The 27,159-nt window shown below is 37.4% G+C and overlaps 1 protein-coding gene across 6 annotated transcripts; it reads left to right on the forward strand.

Annotated features, from left to right (window-relative positions):
* TANK (TRAF family member associated NFKB activator) lies at nucleotides 1–27,159 on the forward strand. 6 transcript variants are annotated; one of them, XM_052675490.1, is made up of 10 exons: nucleotides 301–721; nucleotides 2,103–2,176; nucleotides 4,066–4,212; nucleotides 6,748–6,856; nucleotides 7,689–7,801; nucleotides 15,387–15,566; nucleotides 16,843–16,919; nucleotides 19,471–19,589; nucleotides 21,068–21,651; nucleotides 25,869–27,159. In XM_052675490.1, the coding sequence occupies exons 3-10, from the start codon at nucleotides 4,114–4,116 to the stop codon at nucleotides 26,034–26,036; spliced, it is 1,449 nt and encodes a 482-aa protein (XP_052531450.1). In that variant the 5' UTR covers nucleotides 301–721; nucleotides 2,103–2,176; nucleotides 4,066–4,113; the 3' UTR covers nucleotides 26,037–27,159. The 6 variants fall into 6 exon arrangements, with proteins under 6 accessions (XP_052531449.1, XP_052531453.1, XP_052531450.1 ...); XM_052675489.1 differs by lacking the exons at nucleotides 301–721; nucleotides 2,103–2,176 and adding an exon at nucleotides 1–133; XM_052675493.1 differs by lacking the exon at nucleotides 2,103–2,176 and having other exon boundaries at nucleotides 298–721; nucleotides 21,068–21,687; nucleotides 25,869–25,966.

Here is a 27,159-nt window from a genome sequence, read left to right on the forward strand (position 1 = left end):
CGGAGCCGTCACATGGCGGACGGGCGGGCGGGGAGAGGCACAACAGGAAGTGAGTTCTGGTTCCTGGGTTAAGGCGCTCCGGCGGGACCCAGAGCCCCGTGTCGGGAGCGGCCGCGGGTTCCTCGAGGCGCTCGTAAGTCTGAGTCGTTTCCAAAGCCGCGGGGGGGAACGGCGGGCGCTCGGTCTCGGGACCGGGGCGCGTGTCGTGGCGCCCGGCCGCAGGCCTTCCGCCCCAGCCCTGCCCTCGCCCCCTCCGCGCTTCCGCCGCCCGCCCCTGGGAACGCCGGTTCCTCCCGGCGGCGCTCCGCCTTGGTCAGAAGCGGGACGGAGCCGCGCCGAGCGGTTCTCGGCGCCCTCGGAAGGGCCCGGGCGGCCTCATCCGCCCCCGGCGCTGCCGAGAAGGCCGCGGAAGTAGCGGGGCGGCGAGCGGAGGGGCGGACGGAAGCGTGCGGCTGAGCCGGGTGGCGGCCGAGGGCGGCTGGGGCGGCCCAGCTCACCGCTAACCGGCGTCGCCCCCCGAGCCCGGGAGAGCCGCCGCCGCTCCGAGCTGTACGCGCAGTGGCTGCCAAGGGATCGCCTCGACAGGTTTCCAGTTCCTAAGACGATGGCAGTGTAACTTTTATAAATATTTCCATTGAAAAAAACTGTTTTGAAAGCAGAAGTACATAGAGAATTACTTGTGTCTGGATGGCATCTGTGTTGTTATGTGAACCTATGAGAGGTAGGCAAGTACGTTATGAATGAAAGCCTATGTGTACTAGCTAAATTAGCTAATTAGCTAATTAGCTAAAACCTTATTTTTCAGAATGGAAGGTGTTTTCTGAGGCACAGTGGAAACTCAGTGTGTGTGCAGCACTGTGCTGCTGCGGTTTCAGATGTGTGCAGCAGAATGTTGCTGATCTTTGTGTCAAGGTTTTTTGGCGTTGGAAAATTCATATTACAGCTGCTGTCTTTCTCCACCTGTATGAGCGAATGTTTTGCTGGAAGCAAGGATTTTAAGAGCTTCTGTAGGTTTCCCTGAGTTTGTTTACACACAGGTTTGTCTTACGCCATTTTCACTACCCAGTTGTTTTCCAGTGTTCAAGACGTTACTCAGAGATGGAATTCATGTTCTCATTGCCATGGAGCCCAACACCCAGCTGCTTGCTTTTACAGGACTCCCTTATCAGACAGACTCTGGTGTTAATCTCCCTAAGTCTGTCATTGGTAGAATAAACAGAGCTTTCTGTATTGCTGCTTCTGCTCTGACTCCAAAAGATTGGTGGCGAAAGAATCACAGAATGGCCTGGGTTGAAAAGGGCCATAATGATCATCGAGTTTCATCCCCCTGCCATGTGCAGGGTCGCCAGCCACCAGACCAGGCTGCCCAAAGCCACATCCAGCCCAGGGTCTTCAGGATCTAATGAATCTAGAATGTTGGTGATCAGGGTTGTCAGCTTTGAGTTGAATGTGTTCCAGTTGTTCAGTGGATGCAACATAACTAAGATTGGTTAAAATAGAGAGGATATTTTGGTGACTTTTTTCTTCCTAACTGGTTGAAAGGAACAGAGAAAATTACAAGGAACAACTGGCAATTTTCCTGATAGATATTGATGCATATGAAGGAGAAGCAGAAAAAAGATCCAGTTTTTCAAATTTTCAGGATTTCTGGATATTACTGCTTCTCACATTATCTATTTATTCCAGACAACTTGGGATGTGACTGCCGAGCAGTTTAATCCAGTGTAAATCTAGACTCCAGACTGCAGCAATCCTACCCACAGCTCATCTCATGTTCCCACTGCCTCCTTGTGTTGGTAGTGGTGCTCCAGCAGCCTCATCCTGTTTGTTTGTTTAGAGGCAGCAGGGTGCTAGTTCACTGGCACGGCTCAACCATACAGCATAGAAATGCTGACACGGTACAAATAGATGGCAAAAATGCATGACCTGATGTGAGAGAAGGTGGAGTATCATGTTCTGTGTCTGTGCAGGCTTTTATCGCTATTACGTAACCAGGATTTTATGTTACAATTTTGAAGTCATTGCTATGAATGAAAACAGGAATTCTGTCTGCCTTTTGCTGATGTTTCCTTCCTTATGTTGGCATCCTTCTACTGACACAGGTATTTGTGTTATCATGCAATTTGAAGTGGTCCATGAAGCTGACCTGAATTAAAATAGCACAGCCAAAACACCTGTAAGTGTTTAGCTTTAAGCTGGATTGGATTGCTGATACATTTTACAGTAAAGCCACTTGTGCTTGCAGAAAGAGAAGGGAGGAGTAGAAGCAGAAGCTAATGTCCAGGGTATAGGGTATACAGGACCAATTCCTCTGTGGCAATTCCATTTTAAAATATCATCATGGACTATTTCTATTCCTCTTTTCTTACATGGAGCCTGGCTTTTAGGTAGCTACCTGTAAGTTGAGATTCATGGGCCTTTTTCCATAGAGTTGGACTACAAACAACTGTTGTTTTTTTATTATTATTATCTACCAAACAGAAAATTGGGTGTATTGCTACAATTCTGTCTCCTGCTACTGTAGGTTAGATAAGAGTAAGAATGTTTGTTAATGTTGCCAGCCTCCATCAATTCAGTCAATCAGTCAGTAGAAGGCTGGAAGTTACGTATCAGTTTTAAGCATTGTTTTTAAGCATTGTTTTTTCCAAACTGAAATTTGAATTTCCATGAATGAAATGAATGCCTTCATTTTCTATGAACTGTGGGTACTCTGGATTGAAGCCCATTCACTGTTGTAATACTTCTTGTATCAAAAGGCCCTGTTAAAGAATTCACTTTGCTATTAATAAAGTGCAGCCATCCTGAGATACAATTGGGATACAGTTGCTTTTGCAATATGCACACATCTTTGCAGTAAAGCTAACAGGACAAAAAGGTACAACATCTATGCAGCAGACAGCTGAATCTTTTAGGAAAATCAAACCTCTTTTCTGCATTAAAGATATCCAAGAGCAAGAAAAAATGAACAAAACTTAAAGCTGTAGTCCTTTAGGATTTTGAGCAGGGTCTTAGATAGGTTATGCTCGTACCCTTCTTGCTTTATTTTCTTGGCAGCTCCACTATCTCTAAGAGTGTCTGTGGTTTTTGCATGAACCCAGAAGACAGTGATAGATGATAGTGGCTGTCCATTCTTTGTACTGTGAGGTAACCATGCTAATATTTAACTAGGAGAGGAGCTGTAGATTGCTCTTTTTTGCTTATTTGTTTTCATAATATTGGCCCTTTTTTGCTTTTATTTGTGACTTCACTCATCTATCCTCTACTGTACTTACCCTATCATAAATTTTAATCTGAAATCTTAAAATTTATGTCATCTGTGATTATGGAAGCAAAGCATCTGTGTTTCCAAAGTTCATTCTGTCTTGAAATTGAAGTCTGTAACCAGTCAGTATTGTTCTGTTATGCCTCAGTGACCAGCAGGTTTAGTTTCAGGAGCTGCTAATAAAATTGCTCTCTAAGTATAAGAAGTTGATAATAATGTGGAAAAAATTCTTGCTAATTTTTACTGGTTGGGAATACTGTTGGGTTTTTTTTTTTGTTTGTTTTTTTAGATAAAATTTGTTTTATTCAACTTTTGGTGTTGAATGTGTTGCCATTTTCAAGTGTGGCAAAGAGTAAGATAGGCTGATGTGACCTAATGTTATTGAATTCTTATCTTTAAAATGTTTAATGCAAAAAGCTGCATTCTGTTCTGGCTTGTTTAAATGGTTCCTGTTATTTTACAATTGAGTAAACATTAAGCTGTCTGAAATGTTGTAAAATCAGGTAACTGGTGATTTGCCTCAATTTTAAATTCTGTATGTCCAGAATTTGATTCATTGTTAACCTGTTTTTACTTAGCTTATGATTGAACATACCCCTATAGATATATAGGGGTAGATACCCCTATACATAGAATTAAAATGTTGAGATGAGCAGAGCTGTAGTTCTGTCTGTTTTGTGAGTTAATGCTCAAGATTACTGCACATATTACTTGAAGCTGATAATAAAAAGAATGATGTTATGTATATTTTTAGTTATATACTTCTTTTTCTTGGCTTTCTCTCCCTTCTGATTACTTTTCAGATCTCTTGACTTGACCATCCTTTCAGTGATGAAACAACATTGGGAGTTATGGACAAAAACATTGGAGAACAACTTAACAAAGCTTATGAAGCCTATCGACAAGCATGCATGGATAGAGACCATGCTGTGAAAGAACTACAGCAAAAAGTATGTGGTGGGTTTTCACTTGTGTTTGTAAAGCAGTTCTTTCAGTCGAGGATTGTGGAACATATAGATTTCGGTTTCACTTCAGCTACTCACTTGAGTGCACTGGAGTTGAGAAGAGCAGTTATGAGACCAGGCCACTAAGCTGCAGAGCAGCTCATTAAGGTGTGAATGGAATCAGTGAATTTCAACTTTTTTTCTCCCTGAAACATTAAAGGTGAGAATTTTCTGTTTTGAAGAAGGATTAATGTAAACTGCAGTGAAGTATATGCATGTTACCCATCTTTAATGAAGTACATTTTGAAGTTTAATTTGCTTTACTCAAAAGTGATTTTTTGAGTTGTTATTGTGAATAGGTTAAAGACTCCAGTGTATTAAGCACTGGCAAGCTATTAGAACAATGGAGCTTTCTTTCAACATTTACAGCAAACTTACTTGAAAACTATTAGAATGTGCATTGGTTTTATTAAAAAAAAAAAAAAAAGACAAAACTATACAATTGTTCTTTAATTATGAAGTTAAGGAAACAGATTCTAGAGGCATTCTAATTTGTAAGGAGCACCTCTGAATTTTTACCACTTTTGCTGTTTCAAATAAAGATGAAAAATTAATTACTTTAAGGAAAAGCAATCAAGGTAATACTTCTAGGCCATCTAAAATGTCAGCGAGAGAAATTTCTGCCCTAGAAACAAAACACTGAATACAAGGTCAGGCAATAGCCTTTCTCAAGTCCATAGAAGAAAGGTAGGCAAGTGTATGAGCTCATCAGTGTTAAGACAACCAAATGTTTGCAGTATTTCCCTTCATGTTTTCTCTGGTTCTGAAATAAAAACCAAAAGCCTTTCATAAAGAATTACCAACTAGGCCAAATTTTTGCTTTAGTCAAACTTTCAGTAGTTGGATTCCATAACTTCAGAAGAGAATTGAAGTATCTTTTCAGGAAGAATTGGAGTATTTTTGTTTTGGATTCATTTTCAGTTTTTTTTTTTTTTTTTTTTTTTTTTTTTTTTTAAGCCAAACTCATGGGTTTTGAATCATCTTCATACAGTGCCTTGTTCTAGTAAATTCTTCTGTTCATTGTGTGGCCTTCACACATTGTTGGATTGTCCACCATTCTGTTGTTAACAGTTTACTACTTAAGTTACCAATAGGCCACTTGTTTTGCCAGTCTCTAGAGCTGGGAGCCATGTCAAGCACACAGAAGCCAGAGTCATCTCGGCCAGATGGTGTTTGATACAGATGGATGGTTGGTTGTCATGCAGATCTTCTAGTTGGTAACTTGTTGCTGCCATCTGACTCAAGGAATAATTTGTGCACACTGGCTGTCAAAAGCATCTTCTCTTCTGTCTGTTTTAGCTGTCATGTCTGTGCTCTGTACAGAAGTGTTGACAAGACATTGCTGTTGTACATTTTCAATTTGGTTCTCAGTGATTTTTCTGCTTCATGAGGTCTCTTGTAGCTGCTGGAGAGTGCTGCTCTTTGATCACTTTTTTTTTTTTTTTTAATATAAACTCTCATAGTACAACTACTACCCAACCTTTTAAAATAAATTTTGCTTCTAGGTTTATTCCTGCCTACTCTGCAGACAAGCACATTGAGCAGTAGAGGAGTGTGAAATTCAAATGTGACTGAGATTAGAGAATTAGAAATCAGTATGGATTCATTATAAATAGAAGTGAAAATGTACCTGCTTTTGTGCTGGGTGTTGATCTGTTCAGTAATAGGCATATTCTTAATTTAGTGCAACCTTGTAAGCTTTCTTGCTGTGATTTCACAAGTTTTCTCACTTCTTTTTAGTGCTACTGTAACTGCAACATTAGGGCTGTGCTAACTAAATAGTAGTTTTTGAGTAGTAGCATCTTCCTGCCACCATTTGTTCAGTTAACTGGCCGTCTAACAACATTCATACACTTCATTGAAATGTGAGTGGCTTTATTAGGTTCTGTATGTCTGGTTATTAGGATCTTTATGGCCTGGTGATAGCATAACTCTGATTAGATAATGAATAGAGCTGATTGGCCACTTCTTTGCTTGCTTTCCCTCCCTTTGTTCGGATTAGAAAAATAACTGTACATCACAGGAGCTGTGTAGGTAGGCAGTTTGTTACTTACAAAGGATCCATTGTATGGGATAAGTAATGTTGTTTGCTTGTTAGAAAAGACAGAGAAAGAAAGTTATATCTTTCTATGGGTAAGCTAACTGACCAGCATTTTGAAGAAATAAATAAAATATTTCTAACTTTAAGCCTGCTGTGTTCTGTGGCTGTGAATGAACACTCCTAGACTGAAACCATCTTGTCCTTTATAAGTGCTGTAGTTGAAACAGTTACTGAAAATTAGTTCTTATTTACTACTGTATCTTTTCTAATCAGCAAAGTTTCAAAAGTACAGACTTGCCCAAGATGGCTGTAGTTGGTTTCTCATGCAGAGGTCCGCAACTACAGTCATCTTTAAAAGTCAGAGCTGTTTTTTATATGCTAAATAGGAGACCCCTAGTCAAAACAAAACAAGATTAATGCTAATTAAATTGTATTTGCAGACAGAGAACTACATGCAGCAAATATGTGAACAGCAGGAACAGATAGAGCTTCAAAACAGCATTATTGCAAAACTGAATTCACAGTTAGCTGCTCTGAATGCTAATAGAGGTATGTACTCCAGTCTGCACATTATTTCTTCTTATGCTGTGCTGCATTGATGAATAGTTTTGACTTTGTGGCTTCAGCTTTCACAATATACATCTTTCAAAGCACTATCATGCTTTTCTGTGAACGTGAGAGTTAACGCAAATGTGCCGTTTCAAAATCTATTTATAAAATGCAACACTTCTGTATCCTCTTCAAGAAATTGTGAGATTTTCTTTTTATGTAGAACCTGCTCACACTGAACTAAAAAAAAAGAAGTTATGAAAATATGGGTTCAAATCATTCACTAGATTAAAACAGTTGCGTATTAACTGTACGGCTGTCTGCTAATAAGTTTAGCCCATGGGTTGTTCTAGATGTGAATGCTGTAGTTAGATGTCTTTTACATCAGGAGGTCTTGTAACGCTGATTTTATTGGATAACTAAAGGGTTTATAAGCACATAATTCTCTTTCAAATCAAATAGTCACTGATTGATAATTTTCTACTGTTTTACTGTATTACAAAAATAATAGAAAAGAGTCACTGTAACCATGTGTTTGTCTGCCATGCTCATTTAATATTTGTTCACACTAGCCTAACACTTCTGGTTTTCATAAATTCTAGCAAAGCGGTTGGCTTTTATTTTTAAAAATACCTGTACACTTCTTATGGCTAGATTAGTCTCACATTGTCTGTAAAAGCGCACAATTGGGTTTATTTTGCTTGTTTAATATGAAGATTTTTAGAAAGAAAATAAAGAAGTTAATATAAGCCTAGCAAATCTTAATTTTTGCTTGTACTTAGAAACTGTCTGTGGGAAGATACAGTGACGATCAGCTGCTTTTTGTTTTAAGGTAATGTGCATCCCTACATTCTGAGGCATGAAGACACTGAAACCTCCAACTTATCTTTTAGCCAGCTCTCTGAAAAACTGAATGTAGCAAAGCGAAGAGAAAGGCTCTTAAAGGTATGGTCATCTGCTGCATGCTGAGTGTAAGACTACGTTTGTTCTGTGATTATACTGTGAGAACCTAAGGACAGGTGTCTTAGAACTGTTCTTCCAATACAAGATCCTTAAGTGTGTGAGCATTGTGCCCTGTAGCCTTGTTAGTTGAACTGAGCATCTGTCTTTGAAACTTCCCAGTGTAGTTGTCGTTTGCTCCAGCTCCTTAGAATTTGATTTTGATTTAGTTTTGATTAGAAAGTAGGAACTTGCTTACTTCTTCTGTATCTGCCCAAACCAGTCGTCAAGAAGGTGTTTTCTCATTCTCTCAGAAGAGTTTTCAGATTGCAGCCAGTCTGTGTGTTTTTTTCTCAAGAAGTGGAGAATCTGCACTCAAGAAGTGATGGAGTGGTAAATAAACTCCCCATTGCTCTGGAGACACTGATGATTTGTCTAATTTTAAGCAGACGATTTTAATACAGCGTCTCTTCTTCTCTATTCACTGAAATAACATGGAAGTTTTCAGTACAGCCTGTTTAAAGTAACAGGAATAAGAATAAATCAGTTCTGTAGAATAGGCAGTAAATGGTGGGTGGGTTTTGTATGTTCAGTAAAGACAGGGACAGAGATGCACAAAGTCACATTGTTCTTATTCTAAGTCATTCTGTTGTGTTTTTGAGAGCTGCTATGTAATGCTGAAATCTCTTGGTTTAGAGTATGAAGCTTCCTAACAGAGACCCTGTAAGACAACATTAAAAAGACCTATGACTATCATGTCCTGGATTTAAAAACAGTTAATTTCAGAATTTGTTTCCTAAGCCATCGCTATGAACAAACATGCTATGCTAAATTCACAGAAATGCAGTTTTCAAATCAGAAATTAATTAATTTATGCTAATTAATAATTGCAGTAGATTACTGATGTTTATTTAATTATCTTGAAGGAACCTTCTTTAAAACTAAGCCTTTGCTAACGTTTTAAATTTGTTATTTTCAAAGATTTCTATGCATTACTTTTTAAATAAAAAGGAGTCTTTACAGATTTTACATAGAAAAATATATAATCACAAACTTTTCTAAACTTTACATTTCCTGAACTTTCTTTCCTAAACTCCACATTTATTTGTAGTGCAGTGCAGTTGAAGGGTTAATTCTTTGATGGAACACCTTTGCATATTTTTGCATTTCTGTCTTGAATTGGATATATTCAGCTTTACAGTTGCATATGAAGATGTGAGCAAGCCGAATATTCCGTGTTCTTGTTTCTGAGCACTCCAAGGCAGTAGCTTCACTTAGCAGCTTAGTTGTATAATGGCTGAAAATGTGAGCTGTTATCTACTCTTCTCATATGGGAAAACACTGCAAAATTATGCCATCTATACAGTACAGTGCATGAGAGCCAGGAGTCATTGTTTCAGATGCTGTTTTCTTAATGGAATATGTTATCTGTATTTGCCTGCATTCTGGTTTAGTCAGTTATTGTGGTTGCCTCTCAGCCAGTTCATCTGGATTTTGGTTCTTTTGTGCCACTAATGGTAAGATTTCTGATAAAACTCCATGTAAAGTAAACTATATATATGTAGTCCATGTGCACTTACATCAGGCACAATCCCTGTCTTCCTGAACAAATGAAGTACAAATAATAATTATTATTACAGGCCAGGTTGACAAAAAAAAAAAAAAAGGAGAGAGAGAGAGAGAGAGAGAGAGAGAGAGAGAATTATTCATGGGGTTAGCAGTCAACCAGTAGAATTTCATGTTTCAAGGGAAAACTGCGAAACTTCTTGGGAGATAAATCTATTAAGTTAATAAAAACATGGGAAGTGTGGATATGAAAATCTGGGGATTTATTAAGGGATGCATCAGGAACGCCTTCTCCTTTACTGCACTCTTCTCAAGACATCGCCTTTACTGCACTCTTCTCAAGACATCATCTTTTGACTTCTGTTAGACAAAAAACAGTAATCGTCTTACCACTGATTCAGTTGTATTCAACTAATTAGATACAATCTAACTCAATTCAAAATTGTTGGCCTTTTTTAGGTATTCAAATTTGTACGTTTATATATTTTATTTGAAAGCCTATGTTTTTCTAACTATATTCTATCCACGTTTTGCTCTAAACCAAATAAATGATATCTATAAATACTGTCCTCTATTGTATTAAGTCCTTTATTCTACTTTTCCAGTGAAATTTTTAGGCTTGCAAAATGTTCAAGTCAGAATAGTAAATTAGGTTTACCCAAACCCATTGAAACTGTCTTCTGCCAAGTCCAATATAGTTTCTCTGCAAAACTGTGATCTGTCTTCCAGCACAGTTAATAGAAGTGCTGGATTGATTGTGATAGGTGTATGGCCAGGCCTTACATTTCGGAAGTTCAAAATGATGTAGGGATTTGCTTTTCTGTCTTCCAGCTTCAAAAACTTGGCCAGACTTGTCCATTTTATCTGCTGTTGTCAAATATTGTTGCCAGGGTGTCATAAAATGTTTTCCTTGTTCTCATTCATCTTCACTGAGTCAGGCTTGGTGGTCAGTACCAGACTACATACAAAATTACCACATTTTCTTCAGATCCCTGCTTGAGGAGGCCAAAGGGACCTGAATTGCTGGTTTTTCTGAGGCTGTTTTTAGGTACTGCCTGGTTCAACATTATTAAGAAGGAAGAATGTGTCTCTAGTAACTGCATCAAAGTTATCCAGGAGACATGTCAATTAACCAGTGTCAAGTAAAGCTTCTTCTATGTGCTATTTTTAGTAGTCAGTCATCAATGTCCATAAACCAGGAAGCTAAAGTCAGTACCTGTGGCAAGAAGACACTCTCATGTGTGCTTGGACAGAAGCATTAGTGTTGAATGCTACATGGAGCATGATGATCAGAATTTCCTGTGCCACAAAAAGATGGAAGCAATTGTGTATCAGGAATGACTGATGCACATAATATACGTAATTTTTTATTCTGCAGTAAATGTTTGTCTTGCGGGCTGTTAGCATAGTAAAAAGAATGACAATGTATGGCAGTCTTCTTTGTGCTCAGAATTGTGGGAATAAAATGACTTAGATATCTAAGAGCAGCTACTACATCCATCTTGTAGAATCAGTGTCAGCTTCTCTGGTGTCACTGTTTTCTGTCTTTATTGCATAGAAAGCTGTGCTTTAAGATTTTCATGGTAGCTAACAAGTCTATGCATTTAGCTTAGTAATAGGATGCATTTTGTAACGTTAATTAGATCTTTCTTTGTGATTTAAGAAATTATGGTATAGCCTATTTCTTTATCTGCCCCAAAATAATGGATGTGGCTAAGCTGTTGAAAGTCATTACCGGAAATGTTCCCTGAAATCCCTTACAGTAGTTTGTAAGCTGAGTAACATTTTCCATTAAAATCATGTAAAAGTTTATTTATCCTAGGAACTCGTCGGGGTGGGGGGGGGGGGGGGGAAGGACAAAGGGAAGGCCATTATAGCACACTTCAGGGGAAAAGTAAAGGGACCAGTCTTTGCAGCAGTACAATTTGAGGGCTGTGCTGTGGAGCAACTCTGCTGGAAAGGATCTGGGATCTTGTTAGACAGTAAGATGAGCATGAGCCAGCAATGAGCCCCAGCAGCAAAAAAGGCAGCAGCTTCCTGAGAGCACAGCTAGCAAACCTCAGGGAAGTGAGTAGCCCCTTTATTCAGCGTTCAGTAGACTGCATCTGGAATACCATATCCAGTGTGGATGCCTCCCATGCAGGAAGGACGATGAAACAATGGAGTTCAGCAAGGAGCCCACAGGAGAAGTCAGGGGATTGAGAAACCCCATGCAGAACATAGGCTTGTTCAGCATGGAGAAGAAGTGGCTTTAGAGAAAGCTGATAGCTCTCCATAGAGGTTATCTTCACAATTGTGCATGGCAAGAGGGCTAGAGACAATAGGCATTTGAAATGTGAAAGGTTCAAACTGAATAAAAGGGAAAATTTTTAACCGTGAGGACAGACAGGAAAGGTTGTCAAGAAAGATTTTTCCATCTCCATCCTTGGAGGAATTCAAGACCTGGTCAAACATTATGACTGCTGCTTTGATTAGTAGGTTGATTTGGAGAACCTTTTGAGGTCCCTTCCAACTTGAATGTTCTGTGAGATAAACCTCCCCAAAACAAGTGTCATTGTTTGAAGAGTTAACCTTTTCATAATACAGAAATAACCTCTTTGCTGTGTGCTAATGCAAGCATTCTTAAAAGATATGTTGTGCAGCCAAGTACTTAACTGAGCAGGTGCCACCTATGTGGCATGCCTGTCATGACATTATAAAGTGCATTAAGTTTTAGGTTAATGTTACCACATTGTTTGCAAAATCCAAACTCTGACAGTATTAGAAACTGTAAGATGATCAAGCTGTGAAGGCTTGTATTACTACGAGATCCCCAAAAGCAATTTCCAGTCTTTTTCCTAGGATGATATTCCAAAGTTGCACAAAAATGGTACTTAAATCTGATATATCTTCATTGAAACTTGTTGGAAAAGCTCTTCCAACATTGATTCCCACATAACTTTTTTTCATCTCTTAAATCTTGTCCCTGCTGCCTGCAGGAGAAGGTGGAAGAAAGCTACTGGCTGTCCAGAAGTTTTTAAAAGTGCATATTTTTTGAAGCTTAGTTTCAAATGGATAAATGCTGTGTGCTGATCAATGCTATATCACAGGCTCAGTGAAAGAATTAATTTGCTGTCATTAAGATAGAGTTGTTTAAGGGCAACTGTTGTGTTTGACATAAGCTTTTTCCAAGGCGTTTGGGTTTCCAAGCAGCTTATTTTCAAAGAAGAATACCAGAGTAGCTGTGTGCTGTTTATTTTTGTTGTTGTTGTTGTATGTTTGTTTTAATGGAAATTGAATTTGAGCAGGGAATATTTGGGAACTCAGTGGCTCTGTGTGGCTTGGTGTTTGTGAACTTGCACCATGGAATGTTACTGCCCTTCAGTTACTGGAACAGCAAAAATCAGTTCCTCGTACCATTCCTCATGTTTGTTTTGTTTTGTCTTAGATGATCAGAGCACTCCCTGGTACCTTCTGGTAACTATTTCTGATGTAGTCTGTATTATTCAGGTAGAAGAATAACAGTGTAGCCCTGTTCATATTTAACTGTGGCTTGATGTATTCAGTAAATAGGTCATGAGTTGAGCTGCTATATGCTTTCACGTTTCTTTCATACACAGAACAATACTGAAGTCTTCTTTGTAGCTGCTATGATTTTATTTTTATTCTCATGCTGCATAATGCTTTTCAGACTTTTATAGTCTTTAAATAACATGGGAAAGTATGTAATTGTAAAACAATGTCCAGTTTTTGTCTCTGCTTTAATTTTCTTCGAAGTATTTTCAGATCTCTTGAAAATACTTTTATGTGTGCCTCCATCTCTGCTTAATAGAAGCTATTTTTTCCCAAATTGATGAATTGATTGATTTCTCATTCATCAGATATTTCCTTTACATGTTCTTTACTTTTCATGCCTTTAATGTTCTCATGCCTCTTGAAAAAATTAAATGTAGCTGCTGCAGCATCAATTATAGAAATTTATGTTATTTAGGATTCGTTGGCCTAAAATCTTCAGACACCTTGTTCTTTTCAGAACAGAAATCTTTCTCATTTTTTCCTCCTTTGCTGCTATTTGATTCACACACTTCCCTGGGTTCTTACCTACAATGATACAGAGTACAGATTCTACATTAGAAGACTACTGAAAGTGTTTGATCTGTCCTGTAAAGTGCAAAGTGCAGAGGGAAAGGTCCCTAAGCCTTAGAAATTAGGAAGTTTGTAATACCTAAAGAGCAGAAATATCTTGTCACTTCAAAGGTGTTTGAATGAATGGATTTGTAATATCTGCAAATGGTTGTGAGAGAGGATTTTTTCTAGGATAAGAACAACCTATTTTTAGACAGTGTTTTGAACCTCCTAAGAAGAAGTTTAATCCGAATCTCTGGGATTCCAGCAAGTTCCAGAATTGCATTGAAACTCTGACCTTAAGTTTACTGTATAAAGTCACAACTGATACTTAAGAAAAAACTGCCTTCAATGCTATTTTTCCGACTTAATTTAGGTAGGTAGAATAGCTACTTGGCACGTAACTATTGTTTCAGCTGTATGTGTACGCACCCATTCTTGACCACGCAGTGTGTGTGCATAGACCAGCTATGGATCCATCATGGCTCCTATTGTCTCATTTTGGTTATCTCGCTGATAATATCTCAATATCTTATAGTTTAGGTTAACCTTTACCTATCTAATCTCCAAACAGACAACATCAATCTATTTAGATCCCATTTGTAAAAAAAACATTCTTCTCAAAAGAACAGTGTTCTTTTTATTTTCTTCTTTCCTCTTCACATTCCATGACCTTTTTACAGACTATTGATGACCTATTATAATATCATCGATGAAGATGTTGAAAAAGACCAGACCCAGTACCAACTGCTGGGAAACACCATTAGCTACAGGCTTCCAAGTATACTCTGTGCCACTGATCTCAGCCCTCTGAGCCCTGCTGGCCAGCCAGTTCTTAATCCACATCTCTGTCAAATCATCTATCCCACACTTCCAAGGCTTACCTGCAAGGATGTAATGGGAGACCATGTCAAAAGTCTTGCTGAAGTCCAACTACGCAAACATCCACTGCTTTCCTCCCATCTACTCAGCCAGTCATGACATCATAGAAGGCTACCAGATTGGTAAAGCATGATTTCCCCCTAATGAATTCATATTGACTGTTCTTGATAACCAATTTTTCTTCCACTTGCTTGGAGATGACATCCAGAATAAACTATTCCATCACCTTCCCACAGATGGAGGTGAGGTTGACTGGCTTGTAGTTTCCCTGTTCGTTCTTGCTCTTTTTGAGGACAAGAGCGACATCAGCTTTCCTTTAGTTCGCAGGCATATCTCCATTTCACCATGACTTCTCCAAGATGATAGAGAGTGGCTTGGCAACCACTTCTGCCAGCTCCATCGGTGCTTGTGGGTGCATCCCATTGGAGCTCATGGATTTGTGTGCTTCAAGTTTCCATAGGCATTCTTTGGCCAGATTCTCCTCAACAGAAAGGAATTCCTCCTTTCCCCAGACTCTTCCATAGCATATCCCATGTTGGAAGGGGTTCATAAGGATCCTGAGTCCAACTCCTGGCTCCACACAGGACCACACAAAAATCTGATATCTCTGAGAGTGTTGTTCAGATGCTTTTTGAACTCCAGAAAGCTCAGTGCCATAACCACTTCTCTGGGAAGCATATTCCAGGGCCCAACTGCCTTCTCAGTGAAGAACCTCCTTCTGATATCCAAATTCTCTCTTATCTGCACGATCTGGGATTTCTCAGGGGCACACTCAGCAGTAAAATGACTAAAAACATTAATATGACTGTCATAAATTCAGAAAATTCAATTGTTTTGACTAATCATATATGATCAGATATATCTGTGTTTAGCAGTAGAAGGTCCTTACTATCAGTTCAAAATTAGTACTGTAGTAAATAAGTGTCCCTGACTTAAGTTGGAGAAGCTCAATTTAGGTTTTTTTGGACCGCTGAATAGTGAAATTCCACACACCTCAGTTCTAGTGAATACACTGGAATTTCTTAAATTGTTTTTTTAGGAACAGTTAGAAAATGAGAGCATGAAGTTGAAGCAACTGGAGGACAGAAACAGTCAAAAGGAAAGGAAGCTTATGTCCATTATTTCCAACCAAGAAGATAAAATACGAACTCTGAAAAACAAATTGAAAGAATTAAATGACGTCCAAAAGGGTACACAGATGCCAACATACAAAATAGAGGTAAGATAAGAAACCCAGTGGAGATAAAATGAAAAACCAATCTTCTGTAAAATACCACTCTTTTCAAACATGTTTATGCTAATTATTCTAAGAAAGTGATTTTAAATTTCAACATTATATCATTACTAGGAAATTGTTAAAGCACATAAAGCACGTAGAAACTCTGAACTATTCAATACATTGGTTGATTTTATGTTAGTTATTTTTACATTCTGTCATCATTATACTAGCATTTGCAAAAACTGGAGATCAGCATTTCAGTTTTATAATCTTCACTTGGGAGTTTTCATCAAGATTGAGTTGATTTTTTTTTGCTTTTACCCCACTCTATTTTTGTTACAGAATAGCATCTAGGGTGAAATACAGTTAGGGGATAGCTATACTGCAGTCGCTGGTATAAATGTAATCTTGTAAGTGCCTTTTAGCCAGCTAATTTAAATTGAATATAGGTAAGAGAATGAGCACAGCAACACAGAACTTGTTGCTATCAGACTTTCCAAGCGTTTTTGTCTTACAGCAGACATTTGTAACCAATGCTGTTAGGAATAAAGCAGCTCAAATATGCCAGTAGGAGCCACAGTTGCGCTTTACCACCAGGTAGGCTACTGGTCAGTGGTTATAAGCAATGTATCACTGAAACCAGCTAGTTTGACAGACATATGATCATATTATGAGTCTGGTGTGGAGCACATATGAACATATCCAGGTCATCTGGTAATGTAGATTTAGTGGAACTGAGCTTAATGGCCGTTTATTGTAGAATATTTTAATACCTGGCATTGACTTAAAGCAATGTAATACTAGAACGAACCACAAGGTGGTAGTCAAAGCTAAGAACATCGGAAAACCCGAGAGAACTCTTGCCGTATTCGCTTTTGATGTCTTCATTGATTGTTTTTGTGAATAAATTGATTACTTTTTTTTCTAAGAGCTGGAATTTCTGGGTTCCTCATTAACGAGCTTATACATAATACATAATCTGAATCTTATATATGATTGAAACAGACTTACAGCGAAGGAAGATTCTTAGAATTTCATAGAAAAAGTTTCCTTTTAGGAAGTATGAGCAGAGGAATGCCGCACTGAGTTGCTAAAAGCTGAACTAAAAATAGGGATTTCACAAAATAGTAAAAAAATTCTTTTGTTGTTTTGTGAATGTTTTGAGTGCTTCCGGAAGGACTGAATGAAGGGTACTGCGGCATTTTTAATCATATCAGGCCGAAGAGCAAAATGAATATGCTAACCTGTGATCCATAATTTCGTGTTTTACTTCAAGGTGAAAAGTAAGAAAGTTGTTCCAGATAAGCCTGAATTATCTATAGGGATTTCTGGTATTTCACCTTTGCCTGAAAGGTAAATACTTCTGCATTATTTCTGCAACTTACTTACAATTGTCTTTTCTGCTACTAATTATGACCTCTCATTTTCCATCCTTTCTGCACAGTACCTTAAAAAGTACTGGGGAGCAGCAGGGCTGAAGTTGGAAGGAAAAAAAGCCATGTAGAATCACAAAAGAGCTTTACAAGTATGTACAGATAAGCCGAGAAGAAGAATAGCTGCTGAGTTCAGCAGCAGGTTAAACTCTGCAGGATATTACAGTGGACTTTAATGCTGGGTTTTGGATTAGCATTAACTCCCTTGCATTAGCTTTCTTCAAAACAGGAACATACAACTGTAATGGATTAACTGATGGCAGCACAGCAGAGTAGCCTGCTGCACTGACAGGAGGAGGTCTGATAGCGTGAAGAAATAATTCTTGTCCTAAATGAGAGGGGTTGAAACCAGTTTATCTGTAAACTGAAAGCATCCAGCCCTGACAATGACCAAGGGACCAAAAGCAGTATATTTCCTAAGCAAACATTCCTCCTTCAGCCAGTGTTTTGAGAAAGATATTGACCATGCTCTTAGGTTTGCACTTTTCACCAGGTAGACAATAACACCGCTTCTTACAACCTTTGCAAATGTCAAGTCAAATATTCTTGAAGAGGATTGGAGAGAATTAGGGAAAAAAGTATTGTGAACTCTTGCTGTCTTATTACTCTTATTTAAGCGTCTGATTTTGGCCATGCTCTGACATAGACTAGGTGAACCAGATGGATCTTTAGACTAAATCATTACTGCTGTACAATAAGAAAAGGGAAATAAGTCTGTGGTAAAGACTTAATGTCCTTATTTGTGTATATTTAAAGAATAAAAACTTCTGCCTGTCCCCTCTCTCACTCTCAAATAACTCCCTTACTCTGCGCTGGTGAGACCTCACTTGGAGCATGTGTCCAGATGTGGAGTCCTCAGTACAGGGGAGATGCAGAGCTGTTAAAGTGCATCCAGAGGGCCACAAAAATGATCCAAGGGATGGAACATCTCCCCGATGAGGACAGGCTGAGAGAGCTGGGGCTGTTCAGCCTGGAGAAGAGAAAGATCCAGGGAGACATGAGAGCGTCCTTTCTAAGGAGGGAGCTGTAAGAAGGAGGGTGACAGACTATTGTTGTGATAGAACAGGAGGAAATGATTTTAAACTAAAATGGGACATTTTGGTTGGATATAAGGAAGAAGTCTTTTATGATAAGAGTGGTGAGGCACTGGCACAGGTTGCTCAGAGGGTGGTGGATGCCCATCCTCTGAGAGGTCAGGCAGGACCAGGCTCTGAGCACCTGATGGAGCTGTAGGTGTCTGTGCTCGCTGCAGGAGAGTTGGATGAGATGACTTAAACATCTTTTCCAACTCAAAAGATCCTGTGATTCTAGTATAACATTTTTTCTGTAGAAAAATTATGCTATCACATGTCTAGCAAATGAAGATTGGTTCATCTAATCATACGTATATTTTAATGCTCCAATTAAAAACGTATTAAGAGAATTTTCCCATTTCTTATTTATTGAAACACTTGAAAAATGGTCAGAACTTTAGCTTCTTCTCTAGGAGTTTCTTTTTTGAAATGAGGTCCAGGTAGACATTTGTATTCAAAAAGAGAAGCGCAGGGGGAGTAAGAGCACAACTCATGACAGTCCTGATTGCTGTATGAATAGCAATAGAAAGGAAACCAATGTATGGAGATAAAGAAAAACGACCCCTCTGAGCTTTTTTTGAGACAAAGATACACATAAACTTAACTTTTTCATCATTAAAGTCAATTTTATAATATCTGTGCTATTATGCTTAGAAATATAAAGTATTCAGCAAATGTATCAAAATTTCTCAATGGAAATTTATGCATAATGTGATGTCTAGTGCCTTAGGGTAAAAAAAATCTCAAATCAGCATGAAGAGCAATGTCTATCAGTCTTAGTGCAGATAACTAAATTTTGGATAATCATATAATCTGGAAAAGATGTAATAAAAAATACTCCTTAAAAAAAAAAAAAAAAGGAGTTGAGCCATGTTTTATAAAGCAGAGGAATAAGTTTACTAGCACAGCTCCAAGATGTGAGGTAGACAGAGAAGGAAGGAGCAGTAACAAATGCTTGTGTGTTCCTTGTCCTGTAAAGTCTGAAGACCACAAAAAAAAAATAAAAAATAAAAAAAAAATTAGTGTTCATAGCAGCAGCAGTGCCCTATTTTGCTTAGAATGGAATATAAGCAGTGTCTTGCACAAGCTGTCCCACTGATACCTGAGGAAGCTGGAAAAGAAATGTAAAGGCTGGTTTGTCTCAGGGTCCTTGCAGAGTCAGGCCCTAAACTTGAATGTGTGTATATATTATGACTAAACAGCTCCTTGACTATATTGTTTTTCCTTTTTCCGCTTGCTTTTTTTCTGAGAACAGAAATGTGTATACATATGTTGAAGAACAAGGTATCCAAGTAAAGTAGCATACACTATTGTTTTTCTCTTTGTGGGTGTGACTACAATAAAGGTCACAACAAGCTGAATTGATTGAGGGTCTAATTTACAATTTCAATCTTCTAGGGAGAATCTGGAGACTATTTTTCAGGAGATGAAAGAAGAGTGTCATCGAATATGTATGCTAGCCAGAGAACAAACAGACCAACTGAGTAAATTTAAAATAAAGCCAGAACCTGAAACTGGTAATATCATACTTAAGCTCTTATTGTGATTCAACTGTTTGAAAGCTTTGCTTTATATTTGAAAATACTGTAAATTACACATACATAGAAGTACTTCCACTGTTTACCATCTGCCTTTTTCAAGTCTGTTCACATGGTGCTCAGTATTTCACCAAGAAAACGCATCGCCAGTTTTGGCATTCTATGACGAATGCTCCAAATCACATGCTATGAAGACAGTCGTCACATCAGTAACTCTTAGAATTGTTTTGTCCCTTGGAGTGAGAGGCAGGCACTTACTGCATGTGATATCCCATCGTACCGTGTGAAATACAGAACTTGCTTGCTTTTAATTTAGCTGTCAGTTCAAAAGATGTCTGTTTCAAATGTCTGTGGCCTCATATTTGTTAGAGGAAAACTTCTGAACCGAGGACACTCGGAGTACTGATTTTCTAGACTTCCTCATTCAGACTTTTACATGGTGTTTAGTTATATCAGACAAGAGCTTAACTCTTCCCTGAAAACAAAAGACAGACTTGATTTATACAGCTGATGGAAGAGATCCTGGACATCCAGTTTGCTAATGCTTATATTTAACATAATAAAGGCTATTGTGGGTATTCTTTCTAGCTTTGCTTGATAGTAAGGTCAGATTCTTCAGTGATTTCAAAAACCACTTGCCAAATTTACATCATTGAAGCAAACACATTAATTCCAGCATTTGCTTCTAATTTAAGTTTGTCTTTGAAGCCTGTAGCTTCAGAGGGCCAAGTTGAAACTGTAGTGTTACATTCTACTAAACTTTGTTTGAGAAGTGGGTGCTTGGCAGTTTATTCCCGAATTCATTTATTTTATTTAAAAATATGCCTAACTCATCTGTGCAGAAAGTTTTACATCATATAGATTTAATCTGTGTGACTTCTATCACTTCTGCAGCTCACATTTGCTATGGTATCTGACTGCTATCAGAAGATCTTTGTACAATGAATGTACAAAGTGCCAAAAATGAACATGAGGTTCTTGAAGCACAGGGAAATACGATCCCTCTTCTGAATAGCTGCTCAGTTTAAATATTTTCTTAATTTGGAATTTGCTGGGAGTTTGGTACCTGAGTGCCTTCTCAAATCTTGTTCATGGGGCCTAGAATGTTCTTGGTGCTGTGTGAAATATTTTTGGTTCCAACTTTTATTTCTGTCAGAACATGCAGGTATATGTTAAGCGTATGGGATGACATAGGTTACAATTAAATGGAAGTGTTTGTAGCCAAAAATGTAAGAGAAATCTAATTAATAAAACAATTATTTTCTTTTATTTCTGTTCTGATATTTTTGGAGTCAGAGCAAATGGTTATGGAAGAGAAATACACCTTGAACCAATTTCAAAGAGACGAAACAAAGGTTAAAAAGCCAAGAAGGAAAATCAAAAATCTTGTGGAGAAAAAATATCACACCTTTTATAATGATATTTTTCTTAATGTTCTCCTCATTCTTTCTTCACAGAAATACAGTTTTCCATGCCAATACAGTGTACTGATAAAACTGATGAACAAGCAGAAGAGCTTTTTAAGCCTCGGGTTATGCAGGATATAAATAGAGGTGCATCATGCATCACATCTATCACACCAAGAGGAGTGGGCCAAGATGAGGACAACAACTCTGTAGAATCACTTTCTAAATTTAATGTCAAGTTTCCACCTACAGACAATGACTCTGCTTTCTTGCAGAGCACTCAGGAAAAAGTAACAGTTCCTTGCTCTGGTATAGCTGAAAACATGCTTCAAGATCATCATTTTAACCGGGAGCACAGAGACCGTGCTGTTAACCTCAGTAAATTGGAACCTAACTCATTTGAAGCTCATGGAGTTGATCTCGTGACCTCAGCTTTACAAAGCTTAACTACTGTTGACAAAACAAACCCTCCAAATCATGCAAACACGCCCATAGAAAATACTCGTGACAAAACATGCTTGAAAACAGCAGACACTGCTTTCACGTTTATATCTAAGCACGCAAGCCAAGGTGCGCCTGAAGTGATTTTTCCTTCTTTAGAAGCTCCTGGAACAACCGTCAGAGGTCCTCATCAGGTATCTTTCTCTAAATACTGTAGACTTTGAAAGAAGGTAATGATGTGATCAACCGTATTGCTAAGGTCTTTGACACTTAACATATTCTCTGAGATATCTCACCAGTCTTCTGTTTAAGACAATACATTTTGCCAGTTCTTCTCACTGATGCTGAAATATGTGTACAAGGCGCTTTTCCAGGGAAATAGGACAAGACTTTAAATAAATATCACCCAAATTTCAGTTTGTGTAGATATTAACTGCTTCTATATTTGTTTCAAAGCTTTCATTAATCCTAAGCTGTCACCTAGATCACTTTCTTTCTTTCTACTCTTTATCTTAGATGAATAGGGCATGTAATTGTTTTAATTGTTTCAGGTGTACATCAGAGAGTATGAAGAATTAATTAGAAAACTAAACATAAACGTACACTGTGGAAAAAAAATGATCTACTTTTTATCTTTATCTGAGTTATAAACAGAACCCTATTCCTACTGTCCACAACAAAAATATGTTTGTCACAGTTTAAGCAGTCAAGTAGGAAAGAGTAATTATTTCTTTTGACAAATGTATGAAAGTACACTAAAATAATTCACGTTTCCGTAGGTATTTTGAGCTTGAATTTAAGTCCTTACTACTCAAAGTCCAGGGAGGTTCCTGAAAGCAAGGCCCAATTACTGTAAGGCAGAATAATGGTTTGGCAGCTTCTATCAGTTGTGTCTCTGAATATTTCGCTTCCTTTCATTCTGTCTCGACTGAAATTTCTCGTGTATTTATTGCAGACCTTTATAGACTCCAATTGATTTATTTATTTATTGTATTTCTGAGGTTTTTCTCAGACCTCATGAAAGGAGAGCTTCTCAAAACTACACAAATAGTGATGTTTAGGAATTTGGAGAGGGTGGATTTTGAATATTTTCACTATTTACTTTGACACAATTTTGTGTTTTTTCCTAATGACATGCAGCAAAAGAGCTTTACCTCCTAGTTATGATTTCCTCTGCTAAAACTTACCCAGACTAAGTTCAGTTTTCCACTGCAAATCAGTTTTGAGTGAAAGTTTAAAATACAGAAAGTTTATTGTTTCTGTTATTTTGAACTATATGCCTGAGTTTTTAAATATGTTTTAAATACCTGTCTGTAGCATAAGGGGTCTCAATTACACTAACTTACTAATTTTAGCTTTTTATTGTGCTTTATTTTTCATTGGATCTTCTGTTAAAGCTGTGCCTGAGTTAAACAAATTAATTCACTTATTTTATTACTAGTAGAATTCCTGCAGAGCTGTGAAGCATTCGCTCCATTCCTTGTTACTCTTCTCTTTATCTGTATTTTCTCTCCAGCATGTTCTTTTACTAGTTAGTCTATGTATTCATTTTTCAATAGATGGCACCCTGCATTGTATATTACAGCCAGTGAAACAGCTGGTATGTGATTATAAATTGATAGGGTAGTATGCAGCTTCAAAAAGTGGAGAAAAATTGTGGTTGAATAGCAGTAAGGCTTTGGTTCGATCATTGGTATCTCTGCAATAAAGAAATTAATTTGGGACCACCACTTAAAATGTAAATTATTTGCTTTGTGGAAAAAATATAAGTGCAACTTTTGGAGGGAAAAAGGCAATGAGAAACTATTTCAGTGTTGATAAGTCATATCTACATAGCACTATAGAACATACAGGATATGGATCAGAATGCATCTTATCCAAAAGTTTGTTTGAACTAAGCCAGTAATACTTTAGAATTTATTAAATATACAGCTATCTCTCTCTCAACATCCATCAACTTTAATTAGCTGCCTACAAAACAGTTTTTAATGTACTTTTCCTATTGAATGGGACTCAGTTCCAATTCCTAGTGAATTGGATTTATAGATAATATGTATGTAGATTAAAACACTAGGTTCCTTTTAATGTTACTTGCATACATGTCTGTTTATTGTACTAAATTAAAACAACAACAACTGTGAATAATATTTGTTCCTGGGATTTTTATGACTTTTTTAGGGAGTAGTTCCAGTGCCATCATCCCTACCACTGGTAAAGCTCCAGTGGGGAGGAATGAGATACCTGACTATTTTTTTCCTAGTGTAGATAAAACTTTCAAGTATTTACTACATATGTTAACTTATAAAATGGAAAACCCCATAAATGCAGTAGATTTGGCAACAGTAAGTTCTTGGAACTGCTCTCAGTTGCTGTAATAAATTTAGCTCTTTCCTTCTTTGTGGATACTAAATGTGAAAACTCAGTACTGTTTTCTTTGGATGTAACTTAAAAAAAAAAAAAAATAGAGTGACTGAAAAGAGCAGCAGATTAAAATAAGCGTGGCTATTAGTGGACCTAGGATTTTACAGACTACTGTTAATTGAGACTTGCACAGAGATGCATTATGTTTACCAGTATTCACAATTTGCGGGGGTTGTTTCAGCCAAAAACATTTCTGAGGATGTTCATGATTACAAATCAAGTCAGTAGTCTATTGATCTTAATCTAGATGTTGTTTTAAAAATTAAACATCTGCTTAAATAAATCTCTCTACTGAAAATCATTTTAAGCACATGCTGAACGCTCAGAGAAAGAAATTAAAGTTAAGTGCTTGTTTCAGCATTTTGCTGGATGAGTATTTTTCTTTCTGTCGTGGTTCTAAGACTGGAAATCTTATTGTGTCCTTAGTGGATTTTTACAATAGTATATATTTTTAAATGGCAAATTACATGATTTGGTATTAAAAACAAGTAATTCTAAACACATTCCTGGAGGGATGTTTGACTGTGTCTGTGTCTAGAAAATTTAATATGCAATTTACACCAGCAATGTACAGTAAGTAGGCTCTTTTAGCTGAAAAGAAGTGGTGTGATTGCACTTAATTACTAATTAGCCAATTTAATTATATGGATTGCTGACCATAATGAAAGATGGTAAATCTGCTACCGCTGTCTGATAAGCTAAACACTGTTTAAATATGGAGAGCACAAGGACTTGACTCCAGGAAGTTGCAGCTGGTTTAAACACAGGGATCAACTACTGTGAAAGCCACGTTCATTGTACAGTGACCGTGTACATTGTACCAGAGCGGGGGGGTACAACAGATTCTAAGTATTTGACATGATAATTTCCTAAAAATTAAAACTCTTGGATTAGAATGGATAGCTAGAACTTTGGAATTTCAAAAGCAACTAATTTCTGAAGTATTCTTGCTCACCTTTCCACATGCGATTTAAGAAAAAGAGAAGAAAGATGAACCAAAAAACTGGAGGGCGCTCTCCCTTTTTAGGTTCTAGTCCCACATAGATCTGATATAAATTTGCTGCCAGTTTGTCTACTTTGTAGTCACAGCAGCATGCATTTGATTTTCAGTTTACTCAAAACCTAATTGTCCTGGCCACGTACCATAGCTATGTATTTTATCTTGGGTTTGTTGCTAATGCTGAAGTAGTGAAATTTTATTTTTAACTTTGCTTTGAAAACTGAATTTCTGAATCCTGGGTATTATCAAGCCATATAACTGGCATGCACTCAGGCTCATGTCCCCATGGTCTGTAAACAGACTTGCTGGCTTTCAACTATCTCGCTCAGGTAGCAAGAGCAGCAACAGCTCCTGAACCAAATTTTGCATAGTTTGCATAGTTTGCCTGAGTGTATGGATGGATATTCCAATGGCCATGGTGAGTTCATTGCTGTCATGGCAGGAAGAATCCCAAAACTGAGACCACCTGAGACATGTTTACACTAAATGGCAGTCAAAACAATTAAGTAACTTAGACCACATGACATTGCTCTAGTTGTTTTGCAAGTAAACTGAAAATTCGACGTATACCAATAAGAATAGAAATACTTCATATTGCCTTTGTGCAATAAATATTTATTTTAAGGTTTAAAAAAATGGTACTAAAGATGGATATTATGTACTAAGACTTCTATCATAAAAAGAATAGAAATACAACGTTAGAGAAAAGAATTTATATCAGACTGATATTACAGAATTCTGCTCACTGCAGCATTTATCATTAATAGATGTTAAAACATCAGGTATTTGCAAAGGTAGTATGTCTCTGGGACTTCAAAAGAAAAAGCTTGTCTTTCTTAAGTGAGAATTCTCCAGTTAATGCCTCTGCCAGGCATATGTTAAGTAAACCTATTTTAAAGAGGCGGGTATATTTTTAATATAAATATAAACCACAGCATAATGTAATTCACATTAGAAACTACAGCAGTAATCGTTTTCTGTTTCTTTTAGCTCATTTGGCAGCCACAGGACAATGATTTGCTGGCACAAACTTATACAGACTCTGAACTGAATCAGCGTGGAGTATGTGAATTCTGTCGAGAAGTTTTCCCACCGTCTCTAACATCTAAGGAAGATTTTCTTCGGCATCTGAATTCCCACTTTAAAGTACAGTCTTAATATACGAGAATTCAGTGGGTCACTGTTTTTGCATACACTTGTTTGTGGTTTTTTATTATTATTATTGAATAGATTTGCTAAGAATTTAAGAATTGAGACTTCTTGTAACAAGAACTAACTGAAGTTGTCAGATAAGCACATTTTTTTCATTGTCGTTTGACGAGGTAAAATGAAACTGCAAGTCAGTACTGTAATTCGCATTACTGCTTGTCATGCTTCAATATTGCCATTGGGATTGTGGTTAATTTTTTTTTTTTCCCAGTTAATGTTTGCCTGAATAGGCTCGAAGTCATGATTATATTTATCAGTGCAGATTAGCAGGATTAAGTCTTTAATCTGAAAGAGAAATTTGGTGTACTGCTAGGATTTCTTCTCAATATCTAGTGATATGATTCTCTAATTGAAGAGAATGTGAAGGAGAGGTAGGCTCTCATTTCTAGTTTCTTTTATAAAATTTGTTATAAAAAATAACAATTGTGATAATATACCTTTCTAGCATTAATCATTAGTTAAACTATTTCATGGAAAATATTAATATGAAGGATGGAATAAGAAAAGCCTGAAGGGTCCCTAAAGGTAAGAATATCAAAGATGGAAAGGTTTACCTTTTCTTCTGGTCTGCTATGAAGGATTGTTCAAGTCTGTTATGGCTTAGACAGGCCAGAGGAAAACCTAAGCACAGAAATCTCAGTAACTTCGGTTCTAACCTGAATATGCAGAATGGCTTTCTCAATGGAAGTTAAATGCATTTGGCTGAAACATTGCATTTTGATAAAGTTTGCACATTTTATAGATTTATTGGGTTCAAATTTAAAAGTCATGGGTTTTTTACTAAACAATTTATATTAATGATAATGAGTGACTTAGAGCTTTTGGCATTTGAACTGAGTATGATTTTTAGCCCTGATTTTTGATAAAATTAGCATTAATATTTGTATAGCAGCAAAGTACAACACTTTTTAAAGATTTTTTTGCAGATGATCTTCTTCTGTGGGGAAAAAATATATACCTGCATAATTTTTAGAATGGATTTTTTTGCAGTTATTTGCTCTATTTTAAATATCTCATGTTTGTGACTGGCTGTCAACAGAGTGTACTGTAATAAACAGCAGTGCACAGTGCA

The sequence above is a fragment of the Tympanuchus pallidicinctus genome, unplaced genomic scaffold, assembly GCF_026119805.1.
Source record: "Tympanuchus pallidicinctus isolate F22 unplaced genomic scaffold, pur_lepc_1.0 scaffold15, whole genome shotgun sequence".
NCBI classification, from domain to species: domain Eukaryota; kingdom Metazoa; phylum Chordata; class Aves; order Galliformes; family Phasianidae; genus Tympanuchus; species Tympanuchus pallidicinctus.

Excerpts from the sequence above, each read along its gene's own strand:
- TANK (XM_052675489.1), top strand. The coding sequence starts at position 4,114 with ATGGACAAAAACATTGGAGAACAACTTAACAAAGCTTATGAAGCCTAT. Across the intron at positions 7,802-15,386 it reads GAAGAGAAAGGCTCTTAAAG|GAACAGTTAGAAAATGAGAG; the intron begins GTATGGTCATCT and ends TTGTTTTTTTAG. Across the intron at positions 15,567-16,842 it reads TGCCAACATACAAAATAGAG|GTGAAAAGTAAGAAAGTTGT; the intron begins GTAAGATAAGAA and ends TTTTACTTCAAG.